Below are 10,673 nucleotides of genomic sequence, written 5' to 3'. Positions count from 1 at the left end.
ACATTGCAATCCGTATCCTTGTCTTCTAGAAACAAATTCCTTAGCCTAGCCAAAACTTCCTCCTCTGTAGATCCCCATATTATATCGGCCTGATGAAAGGTCTGACTCAGATGCAGCACTGGCTGCTCGAGAGGGTAATAGGGACCACGCCATAGTGGCGACCAATCATCATATTATTGCCATGTATACTAATATCCGAGCCCAAAAGTTGTGCCATGACATTTCAACTGTATTGGTTTGGTAATGCCCTAGAGTTTCTTCCCAAGCCCTTTGCCAGTTTCATACCCTGACCATGCCAATATTCTTTCTATCTTGCTACTCCACCATTTATCTTTCTAAATTGCATTGACACGCTCGATGCAGTGATAAGTTTCTCCACCTAGATTTCTTCTATTCTCAACAATCGGGACAGTTTGAATGGTGTAAATGGGATTACTTCCATCTCTGTGAATGATTACCTCCTGATGGTTCCATTCGAACTTCACGACCTGGTGTAACGTAGAAGCCACAGCTCTAGTGGCATATATCCAAGGTTGTCCCAGTAGAATATTGTACGTAGCAGATGTTTTTAATACTTGAAACTCAACATCGAACCAAGTCGGGAGCATCTGCAAACAAAGTTAATTTTCCCAATTGTGTCCCTTTGAGACCTATCAAATGCCTTCACATTCATACTCCCTGCTCGTATCTCATGGAAATCTTTGCCCAACCTTTTCAGAGTAGTCAACGGACAAATGTTGAGGCTTTAACCCCCATCTATTAAGACTCTGGAGATGAATTTGTCCTCTAACTGTACTGTGATATGCCGTGCCCTATTGTGACTTAATCTTTCAGGCGGTAGTTCATCTTCATGAAAGGTGATCTTGTGGATTCTCAGTACTTGTCCTACCATGTTGGCCATCTCTCCATTGGTGATGTTGTTAGGTACATAAGCTTCATTCAACACCTTCATCAGAGCATTCCTATGCATTTCAGAATTTTGTAGCAGCGACAGGATGGATATCTGGGCTGGAGTCTTGTTTAGATGATCAACGATAGAGTATTCTCTTGCTTGTACTTTCCTCCAGAGATCATCTGGACCAGTTTCAATGACGAGTTGTTTGGTAGCAGCTTCCTTGTTTGTTCCTCCCAAATTTTTGGGTGTATAGATCCTTCCAGTTCTGGTCATCCCCTGTGTGGCACCAGATTCTTCTATCTTTGCTTTTCCTTTCTCCTAGCTTCGGCAACGTAATCCCAGGGTATGGAGTTGGACTTGAAAGGTGGTGTGGATGCTACCGTCACCGTGAAGGGTATGGATACCTCTACTTCAAATGGAGTAAGTGTAGTCGCAAGTGTTGTTACTTCAATTTCAAATGGGACTGATGCGACTACTTCAACTTCGACCGGTGGTTGTATCTGTACCACAATAGGAGTGAGTGTGACTATAGGTTTAGGGACACCACCTTCCCGAATAGGCCCAATCGACCCTTCAGGATCCCATTCTTCATCGGTTTCTATCACATCTACTCCTTTACCCCTATGATCTAGGAGGGGATTTTTGCGAACATTTGGTGCGGTTCCTTTGCTTGTATAACATTGGTATCAATCAGGGTTTGAATTTTGTCTTTCAGAGTGCGACATTCATCAATAATATGCCCTTTCATGCTAGAATAGCACACATATGTTTTGTTTGGGTTGACCCACTGAGAGGAGTTTTCCATGGCAACAGCAGGAATAGGAGTAACATATCCGGAAACCTTCAATCTTTCATATAGTTGGTCAATGGGCTCAGCAATAGGGGTGTATTGTCTGGGTGGCCTGCGATCGAAATTGGGTCTGGTTTTTGATAGTTTTAATGGGTTGGAGGTGAATGGTAATAGGCTGGTTGGGTGTTATAAGTGTGATAGGCGGTAGTGGGTTGAGAATATTTGGGAGGTGAAGGTTGGTATGTGGGTGGAGGTGTTTGGTATGTGAGTGGAGATTTAGAACCTTGGGCCACCATTACTGCCCCTACTTCTTTCTTCTTTGATATACCCCCTGACTGTAATACTTTGTTCGTGGCCTGCAATGCCTCGAAATTGGTTACCATCCCATTCTTGATCTCTTCTTCAATCCTTTCCCCGAGTTTGATGTTGTCAGAGAACTTGTGATTTCCGATGATCATTAACCTTTCATAGTATTTTGGATCCTGGGCCCTGACAAAGAATTTGTTCATCTGCTCTTCCTCTAGTGACGGTCTGACTTTTGCATCTTCTGACCTCCATCGAGTAGCATACTCACGAAAAGTCTCCGTTGATTTCTTCTTGAGATTCTGTATATAGAAGACATTCGGTGCATTCTTTATGTTAAACCTGAATCGGTCCATGAAGTCCGACACCATGCTTACCCAATTGACCCACTTCTTGGGATTCTGACTGATATACCAAGCTAGGGTATCTCCAGTGAGACTCCTCATGAATAGTTTCAAGAGAATTCTTTCATCTTTCCCAACTCTCATGAGCTTATCACAGTATGTTCTCAAATGTACCTTCGGGTCATCCATTCCGTCAAACATCTCGAGCTTAGGAGGTTTGTAACCCTCCGGTAATTCCACGTCTAGCTGAATGCATATATCCTCATAATTCAGACCTTCAATTCCTTTACCTCCTTCGACACCCTGGACTCGACTTGTGAGCTTCTTGAGCTCCTCTACCATGTTCTTAATGAGAAGGTCCTTCTCGGCGGATTCTAGAGTGTATAAGATTGGCTGAGTAGAGTGGGGTAAGGTTTCCACGTATATGGGATTGTTTTGGTGGGTGCCAGGGGTTAGAGTGTAGTAATGATCATTTGTTGAATTTTGCATATCAGGGTTGTGAGGTATTCTGTGGAGTATGGTAAGTGGTTTGTGGGTATTGAGCATGAAGATGTTAGTGTTGAGGAGGGGTGGGTATTGGTGGGGGATTTGGATTTTGGGGAGGAGTTGCGTATTGATGGGGTGCGGGAGGATTTTGTGGACTTTGGTTTGGTGTGTTCTGAAGAGGTACTGGGTTTTGAGCATTTTGTTGGTTAATGTCTGGGACATTTAGGGTGAGGGAGAGGTTTTCCAAGTTGTGGACCTGCTCAAGTTCCCCTTGCAATTCCAGTATTTTCTGTTCTAATCATAGGACCAAATCATTTTGGGTCAAAGTACTCCGACTGTTTGAAGTTTCAACATTCTCAGCATGTTGATAAGTTAGGATTTTAACATGTTTTATGCCCCTACTTGCCTATGCTTTAATCATATATTGTTACAAAATAGTCCAAAAAGGCTCACAAGTTGTGCTTGATCGTAGGTTTGATCGACAAAGTGATGAAATGTCAAAGATCGACTCAAAAAGGAGTGAAACCTGCTCAAGTATGAAAGACCAAGAAATTTAAGAAAAGAAGGCCTAATGCGGACCGCGCAAAGTGGAATGCGGCCGCACTAGGTGGTTCAGAGAGTTGGTGAATCAAGCTAGAAGAAGCGCGGCCGCGGTACACATCTCGCGGTCAGCGGTGAAGGCTCTGCGGCCGCACTACTCTTTTGTGCGATCCGCATTCATGAGATTCAGAGAGACGAAGTTTGCAAAGCCAGTGCCATGCGATCCGCGGTCGTGGTTGCGCGGACCGCGCCAGCTCCCTCTGTGGCCGCGGTCCATTCTACGCGGTCCGTGGAGTCCAAGTTCAGAGAAGCAGAAGTAAGCCCAGTGCGGCTACGGTCCATTTAATGCGGCCCGCACTGACCCCACAGGGGTATTTTTGTCCAGTTTTTCCAGCCTAGTATAAATAGAACATTTTACCATTTTTTAGGGAATCAGATACATCTGGAGAGCTGCGCTCGTGAGAACATATTTTGTAGCCATTTTTGGCACTTTTGCTTTACATTTACGATAGATTCTTGTAATTTAATTTTAACAATTAATTAATATGCTTAGTTCTTCATCTATTTCTTCAATTTCTTTATCTAGCATGAGTAGCTAAACCCATTAGCTAGGGTTGTGGCTCAACCCTAGTGTGGGTAATTGATGGGTGTTGCCATCTAGTGTTAGATTGACTATGAGTGTTTGCTATTTGGGTTGATTTTATGTTTTAATCTAGAATTGGTGGTTGTAAATACTGATTCAAGCTTTATGAGTTTAACTCTTCTTGAGAAAGAGAGTCTATAACCCCAAAATTGACCCAACAAGGAATTGGGATGGACTCATGAGAAATGATAGTCCCAATTAACGGGTTAAACCTCGAGAGAGTAATTACCCTACTTGAACCCTAGTTGCTTGGTCTAATTTGCCTACCCATTTGGTCTCGAGAGAGTCAATTGGGCAAAGTCACTTTCTCTACCAAGAGGTGTGAGAGTGGGTAAAATTGTGCAACGGTTATAGCATAAACCCTAATTATGTCAATCGAACCTTAGTAACATCTACCCGTCAATTAGCCACCTAGGTAGTGTCACGACCCTAGTTCCCTTCTTCCCATTAGATACAACTTAGTAATATTCTCGTAGCATAATTTAGTGTTAATCGATAGTTTTATAAAAATAGTTATAATTCGAAAACCCAAAAATGTTTGAAGTGACATTGGGAGTACAAACACATTTCTAGGATAGACAGACAATCCAACTCCACTACTAGCTCCCTGAGGAAATCGATCCCGACCTTCATATCGGGTAAAAGCTATTGCGACTCGCTCTTCCTACCTTAGTGTAGTGTTGAGTTGGCAGTGATCACATATGCAGCGTTTTCTTTTCGGATACCACTTATATAATCCATCTTAGCATTTACCTTGTTTTTCGGATTACTTGGAGGAGGAGGAAGCGGAGCGCCTCTAGATCTGGTGTGATATGCTAATGATGCCAGTATGTGCGAACCAACCTTAGGGTATGGTAATAATCAAAATAAAGAAAAATGCAAAAGGTAAACAAGTCAGTAAGGATTCTGAAAAGAATTTGCAGTATTTAAACATGTATTGCGGGAATGTAAATTCGTGTCCTAATTTGGGGAACCTCGTTGTGCCAGAGGTAAGCCTAGCCACAAGTAGATTTGGAGAGATTTAATGATGATAAATGCTTCATTTCAATAATATAATAAATAAGACGAACCTAAAAATGATGATAAATAAATGAGTTACTAATGGCATCTGCCTTATTACATTCGAATTCCAAAACGACTCAAAACAGATAAACCTAATCTACTTAGTCCTAGAGGGACCTTCCCCATATTTGACCCTCTTGGCTTCGTTAATCAAATTCCCTGGGTCGTGCATGTCCAGCAACAGGTATGCCCTTGCTAGTGTCCTCCCTCGTTGCCTTCTGCATTTTGACAGTCTACAACCCTTTTCCTCATCTTCCTTTCCAGTTTCATTAGACCCTACTCCAAATTTCCAACTTTTCTGTCGACTTTGTAGTTATTTCCTTCCACTCGTTAATTGACTCCATGTCTGACTTGTGTTGTTACAAATTCCTGGCTTCCGACTCAAGGAATCTTTTGCGTAGCCTCTCATATTTCACTTGTGCTTCAGCAACCTCATCTATGACTCTGTTTCCTTGACCAATCCCTAGCTCGACCATTCCTACTATGTTATCTTCTAACCATGATGGGTAGAAGTACATATGACCGGCGTGATATCGATCTGGCTCGATGGTATCCTTTTCCACGATAATCTTCAAATGCCACATATGCTGGGCCTCACATTTGTATGGAATGGCATCGTCTTGAAATTCTGCTCTGTAATGACTCATTTTGGAGACTCGTGGTATGACTTGTTTTCTACCAACTTGTCTCATGACTCTGATAGGAACATATGGATGTATTTCCCTTAACCCAATCAACACCAAGTGCGGAACATCCCTGGATCTTATGATGAATTCATTAGTAGGGAACCACTCGAACATCCAGTGAACCTAGTCCTCGATCAAATTACTGAAAAACTATGCCCATTCTGTAGCATTCTCGGGCGGTGCAAATCTGTCTAGGATAAATGTCATTCTTTTAGGATGGTGAAAATCTATATGATCGTTCCCTGGTCTCCATGGAAACTCTTGGTGGTACCGACCCCTCTAAAGATGTTCTAACAACCAAATCTGCAATAGCAAGTTGCAACCCTCAAAATGTTTGAACTCTTTCTTGCAATGATCCAGAGCCCGGTATATGTCTGCTACAATCATCAAAACAATAGTATAGGTTTGTCCCTCAATTCCCTCTATTAAAGCTTTGGTTACCATGTCCAACATGGTGTGAATTCTGTCCCCTTGGCTTGGGAACACTATCATACCCAGAAAGCAGACGATGAATACAAAAACACTACGATGAGTCCAACCCAGGGAAGTGATGGAGAATTCATCATGAAAGATACAGTAAGATTTGCTATGTCCATATCGTTCATAGAGGAAGTCGAACGGTATGTAGGACTTCTTCAGGCACTCCAAGTCATCATTATTTCTCAGACCCATCATCATCAGAAACCCCCTAGTAGTGCAGTTTTTCGGTACTAGTAAACCGGGACTATCCCATGGTAATCCAGCGAATCCTCCTATTTCTTCCAAAAGAGGAGTCATTTCTATATTGCCAAAACGGAGTACAAATATTTCTCTATCCCAGAACATAGTAGTAGCCTCGATCAACATACTGTTTGGTTAGATGTCCAATAAGGAAGGTAAATTTCCAAGAACCCTTTTCACGTGATTTTTTTCGCTTGGCGAAAGGTTTTCCCACCAATATAACAACAATGGTGGTATACTTTGGACCATGCCGAACCTGAGAACTTCGTGCCTCATTTTCTGCAAAAATAAATAGAGTTCGACCCTTGCCCCCTCTGGATTCGACTACTTACACATTAACGATTAGCATGTCGGCATTTATCTATCCAAATAATGCATATATCGTGGTTGCGCCCGTTGGGATTATGGAAATCCCGGTGGACTTTGGACAAGGCTTTATTAGAGGGTTATTATGCGGACAACATATTAACCCAGGCTAGGTTTGATCATGATGCATGCACAGTCATTATCAGAGTAAGGTTTCTATAGAAGTCTAGACTGATATCCTCAAGCGGACAACTTTAGTGGGAAAGGCACGGAACTGTCGACTACACTACTGATCGACTAGTTTTACCGCAAATAAACCTTTCCAAATTTAAAGGGTGATTTTAGGAAGATCGCGGACACTCATCAAGCGTCGCTATAGTATTAGTACGCACGAGTGGAATATGATGTTGAACATGAAATTATGCAAAAGAAAATAACACGTTGCCAAGTATTTGCATGATGAATAATGATAAAATGTGGTATTTAATAATTGTAAAGACATTTAAGAAAGAAAAACAAGTAGACAAGTAAGTTTACATAGTAAAAGTGATAAAGAGGGAAGAGAAATCATAAATGAATGAAGATAAGCAAATAAATTCACATAGAGTGGGAAAGGTAAGGGGTGTGCAAGTATTAACGGATAATAAAGACATTCTTAAAGACTAATTCACAAACAAGTTCGTTACAGTAAGAGCCTAAAGACATCTCCAGTAGAGTCGTCATGCTGTCGCGCCCCCTTTTTCTCGCAAAATCAGGTTTCAACTTTTCTAGGACAACTCCTTTTTTGAGAGGGTAGGGAATTGGAATTGAAAGAGTCGCCACCTAACGGATTAAGGCGCATTGGGGCACCTAGAGCAAATAACTCATATAACCAGTTTACATAACTAGAGATTGGGTAATAGCTCAAAATTACCTTGAGGGAAAGGTCTTAAGCACCCCTCGAGGTCCACAACGGTGGGTCCCAGCCGAACTTGAACAATGAATTAGTCTAATAAGAAGCGAGGGGATTATTTAATAGGGATAGGGGGTCCTAAGTTTTTTAGCCTAAAGGATCACCCTGTGCAACATAAATAATACTTCGTAACTCCCTTGAGTCGGGGTGTTACTCATATTATTCAGCGGGCACAAACTATCATCTCTTGCTCCCCGATTACTATCTTTAAGTTGTTACCTAAAGTGCACTAGTTGATTCTAAAACATACCCTATGCGTGCACGTGTCCCATACTTATGGTCCTGGAGGCGTTGGGACTCTATCTTGGATTGTTCTGTACTCAACTTAGGCTGCTCAAACTGTGAAATCTAGGCAACAAACAAAACAAATAGGACTTTCAAATAAAGGACAAGTATGGGCTCATATTGACCTCCACACATAGGCAACAAAAGCACGCAATTGAATCAGCAAACTTTATTAACTTTGGAATCCTATAGGCAGGATATCTACGTGAGAAAAAAAATAGAGTACAAAGGCAGTTTTATTAAGGCCAACATTAAGACCTATTTGTTTGCCTACTGATTTTATTCAGCATGAACCTGGGCACTTCAGCTAGTAATATGTCACAATTATAAACCTAGAATCATTATAAAGTCCTACAGTTACGTTGCCTAAGTGATTGACAATAGCGGTTGAATTCAGAATCGATCAACAGGATCCTATATGCATGATTTCTACAAGCTTATTAATTACAGACCTATAGACATGGTTTTTGGGTGTAGCACTGATTTTAACTTGTAAAGATAGATTTTTATTTCCTATCAGCATGCTTTCTAATTGCTGAATTGACTTAAACCTTGTAGGCATGATTTCTAAATTTGAAATTAATTTTTTAATCCTATAGGCATGATATCTATTAGCTGTGTACGGGCAGAAATTAAACAAATTGCCAAGAAGGATAGTTAGCTCAAATAACAAGAACCTATAGGCATGATTGCTAATGCACATTTGTTGAAAACATGTATAGGTCCTATGAACAGGAGTTCTAATGTACAAAATTAAACGAAAGTCCTATAAGCAGGATCTCTAGTATGCAAATGTAAAATACAAAATCAAGATGATCATGAAAGTCCTATAAGCAGGATTTCTAAACACAGTATAGTACTCACACAATTCAATCAGCATAATTAAATCCTATAGTTATTAACAAAAGCTATAAGAAACCCCCACCCCCCAACTTTACTAAATATCTCCAAATTTATTATTACATAGTTATTATAGACCAGAATAGCCAAATGAATTACATAATGGTAATAGCTACACTATAGGGAGCCTTCGTAGGCCCAAATAAACCTGGGAACCAGGCCTTCCCACATAACAACTTTGAAGCATAACAGTGATTCATCCACAATACATTAGAACCAGGCTTTCAGTGAGTCAAAGTTCCCAAGGGCCTCAGGGACCCCGGCAATGCTCACACCAGAATCACACATTCAGAAAAGAGGTCATAAAAGATTGAAAAACCAGCCCCCAATGTGTTAGAGTTCAAATGAGTCTCAAGGACCCTAGGTAGTGCTCACACCGGGATGGTTGAGAACCTAAGGGACTAAGAGTATATAAAGAGAGAAGGTCCAGGTTTTTAAAAGATAGTTGGATTTCAGAAGAAACAAGATTCAGAACATAGAATTGCAGGCAGAACTGCACCAGGGAAACATACATAATTCATGCTTAAACACATAGTTCAAATATGTTGAAGTCTAGTTAAGCTAAATACTCATGCTAGTATTCAAAACAGTTATGGTTTAATCACAACAACAATTAGGCAGAAACATTTGAGTTAAATAAACATGACATATGAGTTAAGCAACAAGCTAACTGATTACATGTTTGTAATATGCAAAGTTCAAAATAGGTGCAAAATTAACAACCATGCATGAAACAGATTGAACCTTAGACTAACTCATGAGAATATTCACATTATTCGAAGCCAATTGGTTCTAGGTTAACAGTGTTACTAAATGGAATCACACAGTCATGTGAAGGACAAAATCATGCTGAGAATTGAAACAGGCTAGTCAAGCAAAGCATAGAGAATGAAATTTTCAACGGTTTGGGCATGCCAGTTAAGTGAGAAAGCAAGTAAGTATACCACAGTAATGAAGTTCCAGAATAATTTTGGCCTTGGCTTTCAGCCGGCCAAATCAAGAGACACTTAGCATAGAAATCAGAACAAGAGAGCAAGAGAGAGCTTAAGCTTTTTTAGTCAGAATCAGTGAGTTCGATTCTTGTTTTTAAGGGAATGGGGAAGGCGTTTAAATAGTACTCAACTAGGTAGATAAACAAGGTAATGAATCAGTCTTACACAAATAAGGAAGGGAAATAACTCTAAAATCAATTAAAATCGGAGTTCAATCAATTAGCAGCATATAATCAGGCTAGTACTACTTAAATTAGGGAAAGCATTATACAAAATCAATCAGTAGTCAAGTACCAGATCAAATAAGGTAAGAAAATAATGAGAACAGGCAAATCGAACAAAATAAGGCAATATCAGTATCGTACAGGAGAAGAAAGACTGAAATCTTAGCAAAGATTTCAAAACCTTAATTTAGGGTGAGTAAAATTAGTCAACCAGTTAACGACAAGAGTTAAAGGTGCGTAGAGACAGATAGACAGAAACATTAAAGGAAAATAACCAAATAATGAAAACCCTAAATTTAATGTAAGTAAATAGGCAGAAATACAAAGGAGCTTTAATAAAAATGCACAAAGACATATAGATGGAAATAATTAAAGTTCGACCGATATTTGTTTGATTTTGAAGAATCAAAAACCCTACATTTTAGGCTAAGTAAAAATCAGCGTAATTAACCAAAGGAAAACTATAATAAAGATGCACAGAATAGATATACAGAAGCATTAAAGGAAAATGTTCAACAGAAATAAGAAACATAACAAGCCTTAAA

At 40.1% G+C, this 10,673-nt stretch overlaps 1 protein-coding gene across 1 annotated transcript; it reads right to left on the bottom strand.

The window, feature by feature from the left end:
- Positions 1-745: 745 nt before the first annotated feature.
- LOC138871269 (uncharacterized) lies at positions 746-2,674 on the bottom strand. Its single transcript, XM_070149145.1, has 3 exons — positions 1,969-2,674; positions 1,300-1,559; positions 746-1,213 (listed from the first exon to the last, which is right to left on the bottom strand). Exons 1-3 carry the CDS (start codon positions 2,672-2,674, stop codon positions 746-748), a joined length of 1,434 nt encoding a protein of 477 aa, XP_070005246.1.
- Positions 2,675-10,673: the final 7,999 nt, after the last annotated feature.

Source organism: Nicotiana sylvestris, chromosome 6, assembly GCF_000393655.2.
Source record: "Nicotiana sylvestris chromosome 6, ASM39365v2, whole genome shotgun sequence".
Classification (NCBI taxonomy): Eukaryota; Viridiplantae; Streptophyta; class Magnoliopsida; order Solanales; family Solanaceae; genus Nicotiana; species Nicotiana sylvestris.
The sequence above is the reverse complement of the archived record's forward strand: the minus strand, read 5'-3'. Positions and strand labels throughout refer to the sequence as shown.

Excerpts from the sequence above, each read along its gene's own strand:
- LOC138871269 (XM_070149145.1), bottom strand. The coding sequence starts at position 2,674 with ATGGTAGAGGAGCTCAAGAAGCTCACAAGTCGAGTCCAGGGTGTCGAA. Across the intron at positions 1,560-1,968 it reads GGCAGTAATGGTGGCCCAAG|GAACCGCACCAAATGTTCGC; the intron begins GTTCTAAATCTC and ends ATACAAGCAAAG. Across the intron at positions 1,214-1,299 it reads TTACTCCATTTGAAGTAGAG|GAGAAAGGAAAAGCAAAGAT; the intron begins GTATCCATACCC and ends TGCCGAAGCTAG.